The 22,084-nt window shown below is 63.9% G+C and overlaps 1 protein-coding gene across 1 annotated transcript in view; it reads right to left on the minus strand.

Annotated features, from left to right (window-relative positions):
- Positions 1-1,464: 1,464 nt before the first annotated feature.
- The window catches only part of LOC141370847 (uncharacterized), a 39,909-nt gene continuing 19,289 nt past the window's right edge, over positions 1,465-22,084 (minus strand). Inside the window, exons 3-6 of the mRNA XM_073882605.1 lie at positions 16,006-16,087; positions 13,715-13,777; positions 3,450-3,689; positions 1,465-2,360 (exon numbers count right to left, since the gene is read on the minus strand). Of these exons, the coding sequence (XP_073738706.1) occupies positions 2,186-2,360; positions 3,450-3,689; positions 13,715-13,777; positions 16,006-16,087 (560 nt within the window). The 3' untranslated portion in view covers positions 1,465-2,185. The remainder of the gene's footprint in view (positions 2,361-3,449; positions 3,690-13,714; positions 13,778-16,005; positions 16,088-22,084) is intronic.

The raw sequence follows: 22,084 nt of genomic DNA on the forward strand, positions 1-22,084 counted from the left end.
GTGGCTGTGGAGGCCCCGGCCTGGGCCTGGAGCTGCTGACTGGGGGCCACGCCACCTGCAAGGAGTTCTATGGGGGGTGTCTCCACAGGATGGGGGCTGAGTGACACGTCTGGGGCCTGGGGTCCAGGGCTGCACCCACGGGAAGGGCCCATGGGCCTCTATGCCTGGGCAAGTGTGGTGACCCCCAGAGCCCGGACATGGCTCCCCAGCCGTGCCCCACACCCCGCCACGGCAGATGCGCCCCAACACCACCGCCCATATGCGCACACCCTCCGTCACCTAGTCCCGGGGCTTTTGGAATGAACAAGGCAGGACTCCAGATACACGTCAGAACAGCTTTTATTGAAGTCGAGGTGTGCGTGCCGCAGCCTCCCACCGCTCCGGCCCGTGGCTCAGGGCCCCCGGAGTCGCCTGCTGGGCGTGGGGGCGGGCCCTCCCGTGGGGATGTGTCGCTGGGCTCCTCAGGGAAGGCAGTAGGTTGTATAGTTATCTTCCGAGGGGGCAACATCACTGCCCTGAAACCACACAACCTACTACCTCACCCCGCCGGTGCCCGGGGGTGCGGGAGGGTCCGCTGTCCCGCCACTGCCCCACGCCCAGGCCCGGCCCCTGCCCGGAGGTCGGGGGCCACCAGAGCCGAGCTGGAAGGCCGGGCAGGCGCGGGGCAGGAGGGACAATGCAGACAGCACAGACGGTGCAGCCCACCCCGTCCACCTGCACGTCGTGGTGGGGGGGGGGAGTGGAGGGGGCTCGTGGCCCCGAGGGGCCACAGAGTGCTCATAGAACCCCCTCTCACTTCCCGCCTGGAACGGTGAGCGGCGAGGGATGGGGCAGCCTCTGCCCCCCTCTCCAGTGGAGGGGCCATCACTGACCAGAGGCCTGACGCTGAGCTGGGCAGGCCGGTGAGGATGCCGGGGGGGGCATGCTGAGGTTTCCCAGGGGTCTCCCTGGGGGCCTGCCCTGCCGCCCCAGCCTCGTCCTCTGGGTCCACGGCCGCTCCCGCTGGTGCCCACTGGCGGCCACAGGGATGGAGCTGCGGACACAGTCCAGACGCAGGGGGCGGGAGGGCGGGGAAGGGAGGCAGGCGGCAGAAACTGCCCCACCGGTCCCCCGGCTCTCCGTGCAGTGTAGGCGGACGGAAGGGTCAACTGTGAGCCGTCCCCTGCTCTGGACGCTTCACACAGTATCGTCTTCTATCCTCATTTGTCCCCATTTCACAGATGAGGAAAATGAAGCCCAGAGAGGTCAAAGCACCTGCCCAAGATCACACAGCAAGTGGAAGGTAGGCCTGCAGACCTACTGCATGGCAGCCCCCGCCCCACCCCAGCAAGGCTGCTGCCCGTCCCCAGCCTGCCCCTGTCCCCTCCCCAGCCAGGGTCCTGGACGCTGTCCATCGGCGATATTACAGCCACTTCAGGAAAGACAGTAGATTGTATAGTTACCCATAGCAGGGCAGAGCCCCAAACTATACAACCTACTACCTCACCCCAAAGGGCCGTCAGTCGTGGCGCAGGGACGGACTCCGTGGCTTCCAGAGGCACCTCCTGGAGGCGGGCCGGGGCGCTGCGGGGAATGGGGGCCGGCGGGGGCGGGGGGGACGGGCCGGCCGGGAGCTAAGGGCTCGGGGATCCCGGCAGACAGGTGGGCAGGGCCCCTGGGAGTACAGACGCCCCAGAGCAGCCACGCAGAGGGGGCCACACAGGAGAAAACCACCAACCCGAGGGAAAGAGAGAGGGGAGAGAGACAGAGGGAGGGAGGAGACAGGCATCGCAGTCTGGCTTTCGGGGTACTGCTCCCGTGACTGGATCACTCCCATCGGGACAGGAGTGGCCATAATGTTCCCAAGGGACATCTGCACTGGTGACACCCGGCGGAAGGCCATCATTTGTTGGAACGCGTGTCACATGGGTGCTGTAAGTGACCCCCCCCGGCCACCCACCCTCCCCCTCTCTGCTGCCCCAAGACACCTGCTCCCTCTGCCCACTGGACAGGCGGGGACGCCCTCCCCATGGGCTCTGGTCAGTCTGGTCTTGCCGTGCAGGGTGACCTGAGCTGTCCCCACCTCGGGACAGGCCCCAGGATGCTGTTCTTCCTTTCAGACAAGGAAGCTGGCTCCCCTGGGGAGGGCAGCTGGGGCAGAGCTGGAGGCCCTGGAGGGCTCTGTGCTCCGTGCCCGAGGGCACAGTCAGCCTGGATCAGTGTCACCACGGCCACCACCTTCCCGGGGGCCCCTGAGGTGAGTGCTACTGTCAATCCGTCTTAGAGGCGAGCACACCGGGGCACGGACAGGTAGCATCGCCTTCGCAGGGTCACGCAGCCGACAGGTGGCAGGGCGGAGGTTAGAACATTCTGCTTTCCGCCTGGGGAATCAATCGCAGAGCGCTCTGAGCTCTCCAACCCCCAGGCCGCCTTCTACACAGTCCCCTTCCCCAGGCAGGCTGCCTCCTCTGGGCAGGCCCCAGGCTAGGCTGGGCCGGGCTGTGCAGTCCTCACATTCCTCGTGAAACTGGGCACACTGACCCGGCTCCACAGTGAGGAAACAGGCTGAGATTAGTGGGCTGGCGGGGGGGGGGGGGGGCCCGGGCCCCCCGCCGGGTTGGGGGGGGGGTTTGCTCTTGCGCTCTGCTGGGCTTGGCCTTGCCCTGGCCTGCCGAAGGAGGTCTCACGCGCAACCCCATACGCAGGGGCAGCTACCACTCCCCGGATGGGGCCTGGGCGTCCTGGAGGCCACCCGACCCTGTGGGGTGACTGGCTGCCGTGGGCCTCATGTTGCTGGGGAGAAAAGAGCTAAGGACCTGGCTCCCGGGCCAGGGCCCCCCTTGAATGTCTCAGAGGACTCTTGGGGAGGGGCCCTAAGCACGGCCCCTGGGCTTTAGACTTAGCCGCTGAGACCCCAATGCCCTCAGGCTGTAGGGACCCCCTGACAGTGACTGCTGGCCCTCTACAGGCCGAGGGCGACACGAGGCAGGGGAGCCCAGCAGGCGGAGCTGGCTGCAAAACCAGGCTGGTCTCCTTGCTTGCGTCCCTGGGCACATCTTACGCCCTTGGGGGCCTGGACGTCCTCACGGAGACGTGCGGTCAGTGCTGGAGCTGCCCCTCGGGGCGTCTGGGTAGCACCAGGCCTCCCTTAGCCGGAGTTGGAATCCACGTGTGCGGGGCTACGCAGACTCCGACAGCCCCTGCCGTCCCCTAGGCCTGGGCTTTAGCTCCTGCGCTTGCAGGGCCAACCCCGGGAGGGCCCCAGCCCCAGCTGGGAGGCAGAGACCGCACACCAGGCCAGCCCATGCGCTGGGACCCCCGAGGCAGGGCGACAAAGGGAGACACACACCCTGGTCCACCCTAGCTGTCCCCACAAGCACCCCCTCCCGCGGCCTCCAGCCTGGCCTGGGAGAAGCCCAGTGACTTGGCTTCCGTCCTTTGGCCTTTGTTCCTGCTCAGGCTGGACCCACCTTGTGGCATCTCGGGGTGATGACAGGTGGCCTGGGTGCGTTAGGGCTGAGCTTGAGGGCTGGTTCCCGGCTGGGCAGAGAGAAGGGGCTAGCTCCAGGATTGCTGGCCCCAAAGGGCCCTCGAGGCAATAAGGCGAGCCCAAGGGCAGCAGGTGCACCAGGCGAAGAGCCCCAGGGACAGGCGAGTCCTCGAGGTGCCGAGCGGGGCTGGGCTGAGCACTCCTCTTCCATCCAGACTCCCTGCAACAGACCACGGCTCCTTCAGGCCACGTCCGGTCGCGGGGGGTGGCCAGAGAGAACTGTGAAAGGTGACGGGGTCACAAGCGCAGCCAGGGCGCCGTGGGCCTCAGCTGAGGGAGCGTGCTGCGGAGCCGCAGGAAGCGGAGAGGTGTGGCTGCGGGTGGAGGGTACTCCTTGGGCAAAGGTTTGGCAGCGGGACCACTAGATCCCCGTCTAAGGGCCCCCACGCCTGACGGCAGGACCTGGAGGTGCACGGGAGGGACACAGCTCTGACCACGTCCCTCCTCGAGCGAGGACAGCAGGGGAGGGGAGCAGGGGAGCCAGAGGCTATCCTGCGAGGCACCCGGGGGCGTGCACCCACATGGAGGCTGGGGCGGCAGGCCTGTGTCCTACAGGATGACAGAGCGAGACCTCACGTGGGCTCAGGCTGGGCTGGCCAGCGCGGGGCGGGCGAAGGGGGGCCCTGCAGGGGGCAGCCCGCTTGGACCCAGAGTCCTGCCCTAACATGCACATGCTGTGAGGAAGGCCCACCACGGACAGAAGCTTCTTGACCTGTTCGGGATTTAGGAAAAGAGTAACAGGCGTCAGGTTTGGGAGAGAGGCAGCCACGCCAGAGCTCGGACCACTGCTCCGGGCCTCCTCCCCGGACGCCCCCTGCCAACCCGCACATCCGCATCCCTGAGCACCTCTCGCCAGGGACGCACTCCCTGCAAGGGCCCGGAGAGGGGCCTCTGTGGCCACCCTGAGCTGGACAACTCTGGCTCAAAGACCACTAAGACCCAGGCTTTATCTCTGAATGGTCAGGGCTACTGACATTCCCGGGCTGGGCGGCGAGCACCATGCCAGGCTCGCACAGACGCCCTGGGGCCTGGAGTCGGTGGGACCCAAGAGGGAGGAGCTGAGGTCCCCACTTTACAGAGGAGGCTCTGGCCAGGCTGAGGCTCCTGCCCCATGGCAGGCGAGGCCTGGGATCTTCCCGAGAGCAGAAACCCTGAGGAAGGGGCTCCCGAGACCCGCCCTGAGGCCTCAGCCACGGCTAGCTTGATGGCTCACCATCCCACCTGGCTCTGGCCCATTCCAGCCGGATGACCGGCCAGGACTGGCATGAGGGAGGGGATCCAGCCACACACGTCCTCCAAGGAAAGGACACAGATATGAAACAAGCACATGGCCGGACCGCCGACCACCTGGAGGGCACGGAAGCGGAGCCCGAGAGGCTGCCCTTGGCGCCCCCCCCCCCCCCCCCGCCAGGCCCGCACCTCTGCTTCTTCCCACCCAGGCCCTGCCCAGCCCCGGCTCCCCTACGCCAGACTCCCGGAGCAGAAAAATGCCCAGCGCAGGCTGCCTCTGACCCTCCCCGGCCCATCTGTCTTTGTCCTCTGCCGGGGCGCCCGCCCCCAGCTGTTCTAGCTGCATGCCCACGAGGGCCCTGTCTCCTGTCTGTGTGGGCCTCTCCGGAAGCTGAGAGAGGCCCCCCCCAGGGGAATCCCAGCTCTGTCCCAGCTCTGGGGCCAGCTGTCCTCTCGGGGGCCCCAGGCCTCCTGTCTGGAAGAGCCAGCCCTGTGGCAGGTGGCGGGGCAGAGGGGAGAGGTGCCCGGCGGCCGTGATGGCATTCTTCTCTCCCGAGATCTGCTGGGCCTCCCTGCCCCACAATCCCAGGGGTCACCACGGGCCTCGGCCTGGGGGGAAGGCAGGCCTCCTGAGACAGACCAGAGGGACCCTTCCCAGTCGGCCCGGATGAGGCCTGGCAGCAGGGGGCTGGCAACGCACCATCAAAGGGACTCCCCGAGCAGGGCTGCCGGGCAGTGAGCAATCGGCGGTCACCCCACCAGCCGCCGGCTGCCAGCACCAGCCCGCCCGGTCCCGCGGCGTCTGCCTGTGGGCAGGGTGCTGGGCAGGGCCGGGTGGGAGGAGCCAGGCCAGCCAGGGACAGGTGTGTGGGAGGCTTTCGTGGGCAGGTGGCCCTTTCAGGGCTGGGCGGATGTCTGGAGCGAGTGAGGCAGACAGACAGTGTCACCCCGCAGTCACCTCGGGCTTGGCTCGGGGCCACCGAGAGCCGGGAACCCCCCCCATGGCCACCCGCCCCCCCCCGCCGCCCCGATTAGGTTTCTCCCCATAAAGCGGCCAGTGTTTCTGCTCGGCAAGCCGTGCCAACAATGGAGTCTGGGAAAAAGACGCGGGGGTGGCATCCGGGGGCCTGGGCGGGGGGGGGGGTCTCCCTGCAAACATGGCCCATCAAGTTAAGGAGATGGCAGTCTGATCGACCTGGGCCGGGGCAGGGCGCCGTGTGCCCACCATGGCCGGGAATTAGGGAGGCCGGCCAGACCCGCACCTCGGGCACACCAGTTCTGGGGCACCAAAACTCAGCATTCAAGACAAATATTTTAAAGTAAAATTCTTAAAAATGAATGCAAAATTGTCCGTGATATAAAAACACCAACCTACAGACAGAACGGACCCAGCTTACTGACTTCTCCCTTTGCCTCAGGCTCGGGCAGCCCAGGGAGTACACGGCCCAGGCGCCTCACCGCCCCCAACAGCACACCCTGGAGACGGAGCGGCAAAACCGGATCTGGAATCCAAATTTCCCTGATGCTAGGCTCTTTCCACAGCCCTGCGTCCCTCTGGGTGGCACAAGCCACGCAGGTAGGGAAGTGGCACCTCCAGATAGGAGCCGCTGCCCCAGCCCCATGGGTCTGCACAGACCCCAGCCCTCCTTCTGTCTCCGGGCCCCGAGCGTTCTCTGTTCACACCCTCCCTGTCCGGCTGCCACCCCCCCCTCCCATGACGGACACCTCGGAAGCCTGTGTCCTGCTCCAGCTCCCTGCCTTCCCGTGCCCAGAGACCTGCAGGCGGACACGGTGCAGGCAGCCGGGCACTCAGCGGAGGCTGGACTGTCAACGCCACGGATGTGGGAGTTTGGAAGCCCACAGAAGTAACACTTGGCAGCCCTTGGGAAGCCAGGGTGCAGGCGCTGGGCTGGGGAGGCTGGCCGGCTCTGCAGACACACCTGCATCCACAGGGGCCACCGACATGGGAAGGAGGGGACAGCTGGCTCTGAGGTCCACCAGGTCATGGTTCTGAGCCTGCTCTGGCTCCAGGCAGTGATGAGCCTTGGGCAAGTCAGCACCTCTGGCCTCAGCTGCCCGCTCTGTCTAGTGGGACAAGGATATGCCAGGGCCTTCAGGAGGAAGGCCAAGGGGCCTCTGTGCCCGGAGAGGGTGTCAGCGGGGAGAGTGGGTCTTCACCACTCCAGGCTTTGCTTGGACTCCAAAGGCAAAAGCAAGGACGCGGAGCCCTCTCTGACCCTGTGGGTGTCTCCATGCGGTGTTAGTCATTAGGCAACGGTGTTAACCTCAAAGGCACGCGTTTGTCTGAAAGGTTCTCCGTTCAAGCTACGGTCTGGGTCACAAGGCGAGGAGCAAGGGTAAGGGAGAGGACCGGATGCACACCTATCATTAAAAGTGCCCATCACGAAAGCCCACCCCGCGGCAGCCCCAGCTGGGACAGTCCCCTCCGAGACAGTCATTCTGCTGTGGCGCTCTGTGTTCCCCCAAGAGGTGCTGGGTCTGGCCTGGCACGGGGCCACCATGCTGTCCCACAGGCTTTCCCCACAGGGAGCCTGGGCGTGAGTAAACCTCACTTCACGGTGACGGAATGTTCTCTCTGGGAACCGCAAGGAAGAGAGCGTCTGGGAAGGGCCTGGGGCAGTGTCCAGCAACCCTCCCAGCCTGAAGGGCTTGGCTGGGCCACAGGTGTCTGGGAAGGCCTCACGCAGCTCCCGAGACCCTACCCTGCCACACATGCGCTGTATCTGGGTGTCTGTCCCTTGACAGTGCGGGACTGACCCTCAGCCATGCAGAGAACACAGGTCGGGCCGGGCCCCCAGGTTGGCCTGGCATTACTCCACGCTGTCTGAGAAACAGCATCAGCCCCTTTGAAATGCACACACCTCAAATGCCATGCCCTGCTTCTGTACAAGGACATTTTCATGAAGTTCCTCTAGGAGGTACGCTGCCCTTTGAGGACCTCATGGCTGGACATTGCGGGCAGGTGCTGATGGCTGGCAGGCTGGCTGCTCCCGTCCACCTGCCAAGGCAGGTGTGGCACGGTGGCCCACAGCGAACGGCCCGGCGCTGGCTCCAGAGACATTGGCGTCTCCTCCATGTGGCTCCCCAGGCCCCGCGGCCGAGACTCCCTGGATGCCGGGCAGCCTGCTTTTGCGCGACCGTGTCCCCCCGTAACATGCTACCCCTGATCCACTGGGCACTGTCGGAGCCGTGGGCTTGTTAACGCTGAGCACAGAGCAAGAGGCACAGAAGGAGGCCCCTGACGCCCAGCTGCTCCCAGCTCCGGAAAAATCTCTTCAGGGTAGCCAAGATCTAGGGGATGTGGGTTCCACAGAAGACAGGACCATGTAGGGCAGTGGGCTGGGCCGGAACGGGCTCAGCCCAGCTTTGTTCGATGAAGAATCTCAGCTGGCTCAGGCGCCAGGGGAAGCCCAGCTGCAGAGCGGCACCCTAGTCTTTTGGCACGGAGCTCACCTCCTCCAGGAAGCCCCCGTCCCAGCTTCCTGAGGACAGGCAGGACCTGCGTCCAGACCGGAAACCTGACCGACCACCGGGAGCCGGGGGCCCAGCCCAAGGCCCAGCCAGGGAACCCGGAGGCTCCCCAGGCAGGTGAGGGTGTGGGGTGGCAAGTGGAGAGCTGAGCGTGCTGCTCCTCTCCCCAGCGTGGCCTAGAAAAGACCCGGCCCTGTCATGGTCTGGGGAGCCCACCCCCACCCACTCGGGTGAGCGTCATTTCTAGAACCGTCCATGCCGGCCCTGTGGCTGCCAAGGACTCCCTCCAGAAGCATGGCTTTAATTATAGCTCTTCTGGGCTCTGCTTCGCAGCATCTCCGTCTGCTCGTCAGGGAAGTCTGGGGGGCGGCGAGGGGGCTGGCCAGGCTGGGTGAAGGGCCGGGGTTCCCGGACGGCCTTGCCAAGACGTGCGCTGGTGCCAAGCCCAGGGCAGCCGCGGCCAAGGCCGGGCTGGGGCGGGGGCTGGTGCTGGGCTCTGTCCAGGCCACTCGGGGCAGGCGGGCGGGCAGTGGTCTCCCTCCCTCCTCCCCTGCCGGGCCACCCGCTCGCCTGCCTGCCTCACACACAAAATGGCGGAGGGCTGCAGCGGCCATTTTGTGCAGCCCCAGAAAGACAAAGGCAGCCGGCCGCCAGGGGCAGGAAGGAGGAATGTCCACTCTGGAAGTGTGGCCGCCTGTCCTGTGCAGAGGCCCAGGAGGGCCTGGCCAGAAAGACGGGGGCAGGCGGTGCCCTCTCTGGAACCTTCTTCCTCCTACCCAGGCCCCCGGCCACCCTGAGCTGCCAGAGGCGCCCTCACCCCTTCGAGGGGCTCTGGGTGGTCCTGGGGACGGGCCCTTGCCCGGAGCAGTGGCACGGATGCCCTCCCGCCTTACAGAGGGGGCGGCCCAGCTCGAGGCAGTGACCCTGAGAGGCAGGGGTGAACATATAGGCTCCTGGCCTCCCAGGCCCAGGCTCCTTCTGGATGAAAATCCTCCTCTGCCCCAGACCCTCAAAGGCTGGTCTTCGCTTGCCCGGCGTGGGGCGGCCTCTGTCCAGATGGCCCGAGGGCTGCCCTGCATTCCAGGGACATCCCAGCCCATCCCACCCGGGGTCCAGGCTGGCAGCTTCACACTGCCCGCTGTTGGCGGGTACAGGGCTGGGCCATGCCAGGACAGCGCCAGGGCGACACCAGCAAGACCAGCTCCGCGGATGCCTGGCCGCGTCCCCCCCACACTGAGCTCCTGCAGCACCTGCCTCATGGGGGCCCCAAGCCGGACACAGCCCACACCCCGAGGCTCCCGAGCTGCGTCTGTCCGGTGACAGCCCACCCCCTTGTTTGTGGCCCTCCGGGGGCACACGGAGCTGCCCCGGCAGATACCTGCTGGACTGCGAGGCTCTCCGGAGCAGAGCCTGTTAGGCAGTGGGTACACCCCAAGAGCTCGCATCTTTCTGACTCTGCCCTGCCCGTGGGGTCTCCCTGTCTTTACCAGATCTCACTCAGAACCCCAAATGTATGGCAGAGACAAGCAAGACTACTCTGGGGGCCACGGGGCCAACCCCAGGCCCCCCTCCCCGTCGGTGCAGAGTGAAAACCTAAGACCAGCAGACCGAGGCCCAGGGGGTTGCCGTGCCGTGGCTCTGGCTGAGGCCAGCGGTGGGGGGCCCTCAAAGGGCATTGGGGCGGGGAGACGCAGCGGGGCAGAGCCCAGGCCCTGTGCTCCGATGGGGATGGGCTGATCCCGAGCCAGGGGCCGGGCCTGTGTCAGGAAACAGGGGAGTGGGATTGGGAGGGAAGCCCCCTGCCTCTCCTATAGGGTGGGTGCTGCCATGGTGGCGGTGTGGCGGGCAGGTGCCATGGTCACCGTTGCTCGTGTGACCACAGTTGTCCTGACAACTTGCCGAGCGTGAACAAGGTGCTGTCTTCACGGAGGACACGGAGGACCTCTCCCAAGAGCCCCCGTTCAAATCCCCATTTGCCCAGTGTTGCCGCCAACGTGTGTGCCACTACCCGGGCACATGCGCCCCGTCGGAAACGGGGCAAACGCCAACACCCCACACCGGCCACACGCCAGGCACCAACCTGAGCCCGTCGCAGCGAGTGCCCCCATCCGCCCCCATTACAGCCTGATCCACAGAGGAGGAAGGAGCACAGAGAGGCTAAGTTACTCCCCCACACTCACACAGCCAAGACAGGCGTCCCCCCCCTCCCGTGTTTTAGGCACGAGTGAACAGAAACCCACAGACCTCTCCATTTTCCAAGCCAGGTCACGCCGCTGCTCAGGAGGACCAGACCCCTCTGTACTAGGTGACCCCAAGAAGCCCCATGTCTGAGACACTCACTTTCTCTTCCTCCAGGTGACAGCAGGGGTGTTCGGGCTTCCCAGGCCTCCAAGGCTGGCCAGGCTCGGTGGGTATGGTGTTCTTGGAGAAGAGCAGCTCAGACGCAGCCGTGCTGGGGCAGGGACCTCTGGCTGCGGAGCAGAGTGCGAGCCTGTGCTTTCCCACCAGAGCTGGCCTGTTGGCCTTCGAGCCCCGTAACAACTGGGCAACAAGGCCTCCAACCAGGGAGATGTCTGAGGCCAAGCACCCCACCGAGCCCAGACCAGGGAGCCCGGACAGCAGCCCCGGGCATTCCCAGCCGCACTGGGTCTGGGTGCCGCTTGCTTTTACTCCAGCGGGAAGAACCCTCTAGCCTACCCTGTGCACCACTGCACAGAGGGCCTGAGCTGGAGGCCCTGTCCCCAGCCTCCTGCCCGCAACCCGGGGAGACCGTCTCTTAGGATCCCGTAGCCTGACCCCTCAGCGAGGCCACACGGCCCTGGAATCCAGAAGCGGTTCTACGTCTGAGCCGGCTGGGGCCAGGCCCCGGCTCTGCTGCTGCTGGTTGGCTTGGTGGTCTCCGGGGCTGGGCCCTGGACCTCCCCGAGCCTCTGCCCCCACAAGGCATCCACCCAGCAGGGCTGTCAGCAACAGCGATGGCTCTTATGGGAGGGGCGTCCAGCTCAGGGCCTGGCACAGAAACGGGACCCGAATCGAAAGTGACTTTGTCCGATGCAGCTCACAGGGCAGGCTCTCCTTGCAACCCATCCCCAGAGGGTTTTCTCGTCACATCTCTCCTCACGTTTCAGGGTTAACCATCCCCAGCCAGAGCGCTGCTCAGAACCGAGAAGTAAGCACTGAATGAAGCTCGTCCTTCTGCATTTTGTCAATATTTGTACTGGGACCAGAAGATCAAACGCAAGGTATTTTTAAGGCCTTAATTTCTACCTGGGTAAACAAAGGCTATCTGGATGTTTAGCATTAGACTAAATTTCTGTGCCTCCTCGGCTGTGGGCACCAGACACGGGCCGGCCCTGGAGCAGGCAGACGTGGTTCCTCAGCACGGTTCTGTCGTGCGGTGTCAGGCCTGTGCACACCAACTTCTGAAGAACAGGGCAGCCCGTCTGTCCGCAGGAACCCAAGGTGCTGGGGCAGAGCAGGGCCAAGTCCCTTCAGGGAACAAGCCACCGCTGGGTGCTGAGCAGATGGGGGAGGCACCAGGGGCTCAGTGCAGGGGAAGGCACTAGAGACGGAGGGAGCCTCCCGTGCCCAGACTTCTCCCCATCCTGGGCCAAGTCTGGGCAGACTTCAGGGAGAACAACACGGAGTCAGTTCAAAAACAAATCCCACCAAGCAAGTCACTGTCCCCCAGAAACCTTTGGCACCTCCCAGCCCAGCATCCTAAAGGGGCTCTTGGACCACAGGTGAGGCAGGAGTTGAGCTGTTCCCAGCCCCCAGCCTCCGTTTCTGGCAGAACAGAATGGAAATGATGAGCCCCACCTTGCTGGCAGTCCTGGGGCTGCAGGAGGGCATGTGTGCACGCAAGAGGGGTGGCCCTCCCCTCTGGCCCTGAGCACGTCCTCACCCCTGCAGCGACGGCTGTATGGTCATCCTGCCGACTACTCGGGCTCAGGATGAGCACAGACTAAGCACCGACTGCGTGCATTCCGTCCACTGCACAGTAGGGGATACGGGTCCCGCCGAGAGAGCCCACTCCCCCAGGCCTGTCCTCTCCACGCACGTCACTCCCCACAGGTCCTGGGTCCCAGCTGCTGTGCACGGGCCCCGCCGCCCTGGCCCAGGAGCCCCTCTGGCCTCCCAGGTGGGCTGGCCCTGCCTCCTTGGACCTCCACCTGTGTTCCTGGGGACCCACCCTCGTGGCTCCCTGCTTGTGTATGTCCGGGCTTGGGGTCCCAGGACCCAGGTGCACGTTCCGGTGCCCGAGCCCGCGGGAGGAACGTACCTCCGAGGGCGTGGGTTCCACGGGGGCGCCGGAGGCTACCACAGCTGCCAGTGGGACGGTGGGGGATTTCACAGTGCGTGCCCAGGAGAGCACCTGGGCTAGATGGCCTTGGGCAGAGCCCAGCAGGCCCTGGGGACATCTGGGACCAGCTGCACCCTCAGGCCCCGTTGCCCCAGCGACAGCTCCCGTCACTCTGCTCTGGGTCTCCTCTCTCCCCGCGCCCTGCCCTGCTTTCTCTCTGCCTCCACTCTGTTCGATCCCTTCCTCTGTTATCCCCCCCTCCAGGTCCCCCTTCCCCTCTGTCCCACGTCCTCTGGGGGCCTCCCCCTCTCCCCACCCATGTTCCACCCCCGCCACGGGCACCGGCTGGCGCACGCTCTGCGTGCAGACACAAAAGCCCTGGGGGCAGTGTCTGCAGAGTCTTGCGGGCAAGCTGGACCTGTAAACACACGGGCCCCAGATGGCAGAGGGTTCCTGAGCCCAGACACAACAGCCTGGGGTCCTCTCCACATGGACCTGGGAGGCAGGCCTGCCCCTGGCCATGGCAACAGCGGGGGAGGGGGGTGGCGCCCGTCTGGCCCACACGGCCCCGCGGACTCCCCAGGAGGCCAGACTCAGCCAAGTGGGCCCTACAGCCTGCCCTGTGGGCTGGCTCTCAGGCGAGGAGCAGGGTGTGCGTAGGGGGTGCTCTGGGCATGACCGGCTCCCGCCAGGGCCACAGCGTGGCTGGGCTAGGGAGCGGCGGGCCGAGGACCTTCTCACCTGCTGAGCCCCTGAGCTCTGCCCACTCCACAGACACTTCGGACCGTCCCCAGCAGCTGGCCCAAGCCCTCCCACCACGGACCCCCGAGACAGATGGCTCCTTGCAGAAGGAGCTTCACTCAACTTCTGTGCGGAAGGGAGCCAGAAAGATGGGCCCGAGTCCAGCTTCCTGGGGCAAGAGACCTGGGCAAGCCCCTGACTTCTGACAGACCTTGGTCCCTCGGGCACAGAAAGAGGCCGGTGGCAGGTCAGGGCTGAGGCCGGAGCAGACCCAGCTGAGCCCGCCCGGCTCCTCAGTCCCCCCACAAGCCGTGTGTGTGCATGTGTGTGCGTGTCCCACTTCAGACAGGCCCAGACCAGGGGGGTACCTGGGGGGAGGGGAGAGCCCTGACTTTCAAGGTTCAAAACGCAGCACTGACCTGAGGGAGGCAGAGTTGCAGGGGTCCCCTGCAGAACGAGGAGGCGGGAAGAAGGCGTGAGTCCTGGAAGGAGAGAGATGCTGTGTAAGTCTCGGGAAGGAGAGCCCAGGTACGCAGGTGTGCAGGCCCCGTCCCACATCTGTACCTCCAGCCCCGGCCCACCTGCCCTGACAGCCTGGGAGGCCACCACAAGGGCCTTGAAGCTGCCACATGGGTGTGCCTGTGTGTCCCAAACCCTGGGAATGACTCCCCGATCTTCCGGGGGCACCCGTCTCCAGGGGGCAGGTACAGTTGCAGGTACGTGGACCCGGGGCCCCTCACTGCCTCTCTCCACTGGGGTCTGAAGGGTTGGGGAGAATCCGATGACTCTGTGTGGGAAGGGGTCGGCAGGATGAGTGGAACACAGCTGTGCTGGGCGTGAGGGAGCGCCCACCCCCCCACCCTCGCCCAGGGCTTCGGGACGTCCCGTCGGCACCAGGCAGCTCTCAGCTCTCTCTCTCGGCATCAGCGCTGCAGACGGTATGCCCCGAACACCACTTCCTGCAAGGGACGGTCTTCTCCTCTTTGCTTTTGGCTGCTAGGAAGCTCAGAGCTGAATTTACAGGTCATTCCCAGCAACTAGAGACTTCTACATGATGTGGCTTCTTTCAGGCCTACCTTCGATTCTCCCTTTGCCCTAATTTCTTGTTTATTTTTATCTTTCTGCATTGTCTGTGTTCCTCTAAGCTTTAGTATCAATATAAACATATGTATTTTTTATGTTTACGTTTATCTATTTACACGGCAAGACGTATATGTAACATATACCACCTTAGTTCCCACTCTGCCCCTATGATCAGGGGCAGCTGTGTGTGTAGGCTTCATCTTTGCAAGTAGTGGGTTAGGACTGATCCCAAGCCAGATACCGCTCCCGGCCCATTTCTTGGCCAGAAGAGGCTCCCTGTTCTGCTCTTATTGGTACCTGGGGAGGGGGGGTGCGTAGGAAGAGGTCTGGACGCCCCTTTTGCAAATGAGAAACAGAATCCTAGGGAGAGGCCATGGCCTCCCCAAGACCACACAGCAGTGAAAGCCACATAGGTCTGGGACCCAGGAGGTTTGATCTGGGTCTTGTGGCTTAGTCCCCTGCCATGGTGTGGCCATTCCCATGAGCCCTCAGAGTAGTGGCTGCCCCCAGGCCAACACTGGGTATGGAGTGCTGCCCCGGGACACTGACAGAGAGCCTCGGGGTCTGGAATATAACCAGGCCAGACCCCTGGCAGGCCCCCCACAGCACCTGCCCTGGGCAGGTAGGCTCCCTGTCCTGCGGTGGTGCAAACAGACCCATGACCACCACACAGAGCTGCTTGGATCTGGAGGTCGGGGTGGAGACCTCCCTCCACTTGGCTGTCTCCCCAAGGCTGTGAAACTAACCCATGGCCAGAGCAGGCCTGGGTTCGTGGGGTGCGGAGGCCCTCCTGTCTGCCTCAGAGATGCTGCAGACAAGGTCCCTGGCCACCCCAGGCCCCACTCTGCCTCGACCTACTGTCTCGTCTCGCATATTAGCACCAGCACACATAAAACCCGAAATAACGGGTGTAGGGAACTAGACCCCGCTGAGCTCCAGCGAGGAGAGCAGCCAGAAGAGTGCCAGGGTGGCCCAAACACCTGGAGAGCTGTCTGCTCTCCAGTGAAGTATAAAGGACTGTGCTTCTTGGGGACCCACTGTGTGCAAAGACTTGTGTCCCGTCCCCGGGGCCTCTCACGGAAGCCATATGTGCTCTGGGATTCACGGTGCGTCCCCAACACTCCACCAGGAGCCACTCCGGCCCCAGCCTCCTCGATGAGGACACTGAGGCTCTGAAGAAGCATGTCCAGGAGAGTGGCTCGCAGCTGGGGGGCTGGGCGTGCCCATCACTTGGCACCGTGTAGGTGGCTGTGACTCGGAGCCCGCTCAGGAGAGTCTCTGTGCCAACAACTCAGCCCTCCCAGCCTCCTCCCTGATCCCATCTGCTTCGAGGAGGCGATCAGAGTCTTTAGGCCACAGGGCAGGCGGACGACTCAGGGAGAGGCAAAGGCCCACGGCAGGCCAAGTAATCCTTGCCCTGCACCTCACTCCTGGTCCTGGAGTGGGACCTCAGCTGCCTGCCAGGGACCAGGCCGAATCCCTCAGGAAGGGTGGGCCTGGCTGCCGGCTGGGGCCTGAGGGGCTGGTGCTGGGCTCTTCTGAAAGACGGGCTCACGTTCCCTTCCTGGCCAGGCTGCCCACCTCCCGGGCTGCCTCCCTGCCCTGGCCCAGGGCAAAGACCATCTACCTGGGCTCTGCAGTCCTGGAACGTCTCCCGAAGGCCACGGTAGGTCCCGCTTCCTTGGGGGTGCTCTGGGATGAGTCATGTTCTGAAAGACGAAAGGTGACCAAGGAATCAGCTGGGCAGGCCTGGTGGCACGTGACCCTGAGAACGGGAGCGGGCTTGCTGTGACCCTCCCCCGCCTCTCATTCACCCCACACAACCACCGCAGATGGGCAGCCCACCACTCACAGCAGGCAAGGTGCCCAAGTGCCCAGAGGTTACAGACTGCAAGGGAAGCCTTGTCTGACCGCCTGACTCCCAGCCCAAACCTGGACTCCCAGCCCAAACCAAACCCCAACCACCGGCTTCCTTGTCGCCCGGCCACGCGTATCTCCCACTCTTGCAGGGATGCCGCCTGAGTCAGAGTCTCCCCAGCTCTGGTAGGAGGCTGGGGGTCCCCTGAAATCAGCTCACAGATTCTGACACTGCCCACCCACGCCCCCAGCGCTGGCAGGTCTGTGGCAGAGAACAGGTCCTATGCAGCTGGGTGCACCCTGGCCCAGCACAGCGCCCGGGATGACGGGGAAGTGTCCCCCGCTCTTGGAACCATGTCTCTATCTGGGACCCGTAAGTGTAAGACCTGACTCTGGTCTTTTCCCAATGAGCACATCAGAAGACACCCCAGGACCAACCGAGCAGGAACACTAGGACCTGGGGGGGCCCTGAGAGCACTTGCCCCTGCCCCGCCTCCAGCTCAGGCTTGCATCCGGGGTCCAGGCTCCCCCAAAGCAGGGCTGCGCCTTAGCCGGACCCACTCGGCCTCTGCCCCAGGCCGTGTGTGAGTGGGTGGGCGGGACAGCAGGGTTCCAGCTTCCACACACTCCTCCCCTGCCCTTTCTGAGTACCCCCAGCTTCCGGAACATGCCCACACAAGCTGGGAGGCTCCCACAGGCCCCCCAGTGCAAGAATGAGGCTGCTCTGTCCCCCCAGGAGTGCAACCTTCCCCGGACCCCATCACTGAGAAGGTCCCACCCAGAGCAGGAGCCACTGGGGCCGAGAGCGACCAGTTGCCACTAACTGGCTTGTAGTCCTTCCCCCTCAGGCACAGGCCCCTGACAGTGGGGCTCAGGGGACTCAGAAGGCCCTCAGAGGCCGGAGGGGACCTGCTGGTGGGCTCCCAAGGATGTGCTCAGACTCCCAGCCCCAAAATGTTGGCTGGAACCCCAACACCACCCCTGAAGCTGGGGACCTACAGGAATTTGTGAGCCCGATGCGCTCTGTACGCAGCATGGACTCAGGACCACGAGTCACCCAGCTCTGGGTTCTAATCCTGTTCCCCTAGCTCTCTTGGCCTAGAGCCTCCCTTAGCCTTGGTTTCCCTAGCTGCGGGATGGGGCTTCTGGGCCGGAGCACCTCACTGCCCTGTTTTATAGGACGGGAGCACCCCCGAGATGGGACTGCCCTGAGGCAGCACAGCCCTTGCCTCGCCGGCCAGGATGCCCCCCCCCCCGCCTCTCCTCCCAACAGGATGGAGCCCCGGCGTGCACTGATGTTTAAAGACCCCGGGCCCGTCTGCCTGCGCCTGTAAGATGGGCAGGTTAGGAAGTCCCTCAAGCTGGGGTATCTCCGATACCCCAACCTGGAGCTGATGAGACAGCGCCCTGGGGCTCGCCCAGGAAAGGAGAACCCCAAAACAGCCCAGGGGAGCCAATGGAGCATGCACCCACTCCTCCCTCTGGACCGAGAGCACAGCCTGGTTGGGGCTCAAAGAGGACCACTTCCATGGGCAGCACACTGTGGTGCCCACAGGCCCAGCAGCCGAGGCCCCCTTTGTGCACAAACAGCCCTATTCAGTGTAACCAGTTGATGTCAGCAGCAGAGACCAGGCTTCCAGGGAGCTGGAGGAGGTGAGAACAGGACAGGGCCCCCCCGTGCCTACTCTGGACACAAAGGGTGTGGAAATTCTGTCCTGACAGGTGAGCAGAGCTCCAGCTGTGGGAGCAGGCTTGGCACTGGGATCCCGGCCCAATCCCTGTACGACACAGGAGCCACACGTAGCCGTGGCTGAAAACTCACAAGGACGGCTGCCCAGGGCGGGTGATGTGAAGCCTGGGTGCCCCTCCAACTTCAGAGCGGCACTGACAGAATGCTCTCCCCCGGGACACTCTGTTCCTCCCATATCCTTGCACCCACTCTCCTGGTGACAGCACAGAACAGCCAGGTTAAGTGTCCCCTGGGCACTGGCGCACAGGGGCACGCCCTCGGCCTGCCCACATTCACTCTCTGCCTGTTTCCAGTCGCTGCACGCTGAGCCAGACTACCGTCACGTGGCCTGCCCTCAGAGCCCTTACAAATCTTGTGAGTGCGTTGTCCCCGGTTGGGGCTGCCTGAGCCTCCTGCAGCTGTCCTCCCTCAAGAGGCCAGCCCACATGGTGTGGGGGTGGGAAGGAAGGCCGGGGCCCCTGTCTCAGGGTCACTAATGAACTTGGGCCCCTGAGTCCCAGAGGTCACAAGGCAGGCTGGGGCAAACACGGGAAGCTGGCCAGACCCACGGCCTCGGCTTGCTGTGCGGCTCCAGGCACAAGATCGCCCTCTCCTGCCTTCCCTCCTGTGATGTGCATTTCAGGTGTGGCTGGCCTCCCAGAGCTGTGGCGGGCGCTACCGGTGACAAAAGTCCACGTCCCAAGCGCAGGGCTGGCTCACGATGATGCCTACCACTGCTCTCAGTGCCGGGCCCCCTCAGAGCCTGTGCCGCACGGTGTGGTCACTTGGATGACAGGGTCAGCCGGACCATCTTGGCAGCTTCCCCCCAACCCCCTCCATGCAGTTCTGCCCTCTGGAGGGCTTTGGCACAATGAGGCTGGTGCTTCCATGGTCAGAACCAACGCTGGGCCCCGGCAGGATGTCTCAGAGCTCAATCCCCACCTTGCCCAGGCCCACGAGTAGCCTGGTCTCCGCAACATTCCTGTGTCTATCTGCAGGGTAGTCCAGGGGCCACTGAGGTCCCATTTCAGCTCTGAACAAGCCCCTCCACCTCTCTGGGCCTCAGGCTCCCAGTCTGTTACACAGGGACAGCGACACCTACCTCCTCAAATTTACACGCGAGATTAGAGATACCTGCTGCACACCCAGGCCGCATGAGGCTCACTGGACTGCACGCCCACTGCCGCCCCCCTGGGGTACTCCGAGGACGTGTGAGAACCCACCCTGGGCCTTTATCCTGGAGAAATTCCTCCTCTACCTCTTATCTTATGAGGGACTAAGTCTCCGGGGCCTGAGGCCTGAGTGGACATCGTGGGGCAGGAGCTCGGAGCCCTCAGCAGGAACCCTGATGCTGGCCAAGCTTCAGGACCCAGAGCCATGGGAGCACGGATCCCCAGAGCTCTCAGCCTGCTTTGTCTAGACTTCTCTTCGGCATTAAACTTGGTCTTCTCCGAGGTCACGTGTGGGAGAAACAGCCTACAAACTGGAAAGAGCCAGTTGCTAATGAATCATGCACAGAGCTCACCCTCAATTTATGTGCAGAAATGCCCTGCAGAGGACCGAGGCCTGGCCCTGGGGTCAGGCTGTGTCGGACACCCAAGGCCTCAGGTACCCAAGAAGCATCGGGAGGCGTCAGAAGTAGGCCGTGAGCTTGTGGGCAGCCACGTCCTCCAGTCAGAGTGCCAGATGCACACCCAGGGGTGCATCCCCAGCTCGGCTGCTTCATCTAGGTCAACGCGGCCCCAGCAGGGACTCAGGGAGCCGGGACTTGGGGAGCAGCTGGCATGGTAGGGCACAGGCCAGTTCAAATCCCCAAGGACACGGCATCCAGTGGCAGGGCCACCAGCCCCGGGCCGGAGCCTGGGCTACAGACCCCAACAGGCTGAAGAGAATCTCCTGGGTTGCGTGGCCTTCAGGACCCTGGCCTCTCTGAGCCCCAGTTTTGTATCTGAAGAAGCAGCCATTCACACCTACTGGACAAAGCTGACATCATAAACACGACAATGAACACACTCCCACCAGCTCGGCCCTGCACACACAGTAGGCGCTCTCGCCAGACAGCGGCCGACGCCACGCAAGTTACCAACTCAGGGCCAGAAAAGCGAGTCACCGGGGGCCAGAGGCGCATCTGTTCACACACCCGCCTTGAGCTCTACCAGGTCGGGGGGCGTCACAAGGGACATCCATACCCCTAACAGCAAAGGAACAGGCCCCAGCGCCAGCCTGACAACAGGGGTCCCGGTCTCCACAGATGGACGTCACCTCTAGACATCAGACTCCAAACACTTGGGACGTGAATGGAGACATCAGGGTGGGCCCCGCCCCAAAGTGGCAGCATCACCCCACCATCGGCCTGGAGGGGCCTCAACATGCTCCCCACCCTCAGGGGTTCCCTTTGCCCCCCACATCTCCTCTGCTCCTTTTAAAGGGCCCAGATGCGCCCTGGTGACGGTGTGGCCCTCATGGCAACACCCTGTGCCTTCTGTCAACAGCTCTTCTTTTGGGGGGAGAACGTGCAGTGAAGATTCGGGTGGGTCAGGGTCACTCTGGCTGGGTGGTTAGTTTTGTGATTTAAAGGAGTTTTTCCTCATTCAACAAGATCTGGACAACCGAGAAAAGGAGAAAAAGGCAGCCAACAGTCCTCCTCTGCTGAGCCCAGCCTGCGGCGGACTCCCCTCCAAGGAGGGGCTCCCACAAGCACCATGGTGGCGGGCCACAGCCTTCCGTGGCCCCCACCGGCCATGTCTGCTGAGCGGCCATGCAATACCCCGTCAGACAGCTTTGTCCCAAGTATCTGACCCAGACACCCCACCCCAGACAGCGGCCGGCTGCTTCGTTTCTCTCCTCCGGAGAGACATTAGGACGCACACTTGTGGCTTTATGCATAGATCTTGCCCCTTTCCCAGGGGAGACCCCGCTCAAAGCCCAGGAGCACTTTCACACGCCTGAGGCAGCCGCCCCAAGCTGGTCCCTCGGAACCTTCCAGAGACCCACCCAATGGAGGTGGTGGGGAAACGGAGGCTCAGAGTTGGGGAGGGAGTGGGCCGAGATCAGACAGCAGGCCGACGGCAGAGCCGGGGAGGGACTGGAGGCCCCCGCCCGCTGGTCAGGCGTGATTGCCCCGAGGCACACTTTTCCAAAGGCCTCAGTGGAAGCTGCCTCAGACCTGTCCAGGGCCCTCAGAAGGGTCCGGGCACCAACGCCCTCGCATACCACAAACCCGTGAAGACGAAGGACAGGAAGGAAGAGGGGTGTGGTGGGTGCTACGGAGGGGCTGGGCAGCCCACTGCCAGGGATATGAGGCAAGAGAGCTTTGGAGTTTGTGAGGACTTCCTGGAGGAGGAGGACCCCCATAAGCCACAACATGGCAGCAGGGCCGTGCAGGAAATTCATGAGCGGGAAACGTTTGACCTATGTTAACAGAATGTGCCACTACTCACCACTGACATTGGATGGGCCGAGACAGTCCACCTTTCACACGCACTGAGCCGAGGGGAAAAGGCCCCAGAGCCTTCCAGGGTACCTCTCACAGCTGGTCTTCCCAACCGAAACCCGGCCCCAAAGCAGCAGCCGTGGTTTTCCCGTGGCCTGGAGCTACCTGGCGTCCTCTGTCCGTGGGCCGCAGATGCTCAGGGCTCAGGCCTGTCCATCGGGCACTGCCACGCCGTCCCCGATGAGGTGGGCTCACAAGCCCCTCGGGTTAGTCCTAAAAGGGAACATATTGGTGGAGGTAATAAAGTAAGCTCTGTCCCCTTGTTTCTCCGAGCGTCGTGGCCAGGTGACGTGGCCAGCATGGTGGCTCGTGCTGCCACACCGAGTGCAAGGTTCACAGCCTTCCCTTCTTCTCTTTCAGCCTTGGGATTCTGTTTCATTCATTCATGAAACGTCCCCCCAGGAGCCCGCCCTGGGCCAGGCTGGTGATTCTGGCCGGTCCTTCTGGAGATGCTCAGTCTTCCAGGGCAGACACGTGCCGTGAACTGAGCAATGGGCAGGCGGGGAGCAGGGAGGGCCTTCAGGAGGAGGTGATGCTGGGCTGCAGTCTAGAGAAGTGGGAGGATGGCAACATGGAGGGGGTAAAGCAGGCTGCTGGGAGCCTCTCGAGCCCCAGGAGGGGGAGACT

The sequence above is a fragment of the Callorhinus ursinus genome, unplaced genomic scaffold (assembly GCF_003265705.2).
Source record: "Callorhinus ursinus isolate GAN/ISIS: 27379988/994484 unplaced genomic scaffold, GSC_fseal_2.0 scaffold48, whole genome shotgun sequence".
Classification (NCBI taxonomy): Eukaryota; Metazoa; Chordata; class Mammalia; order Carnivora; family Otariidae; genus Callorhinus; species Callorhinus ursinus.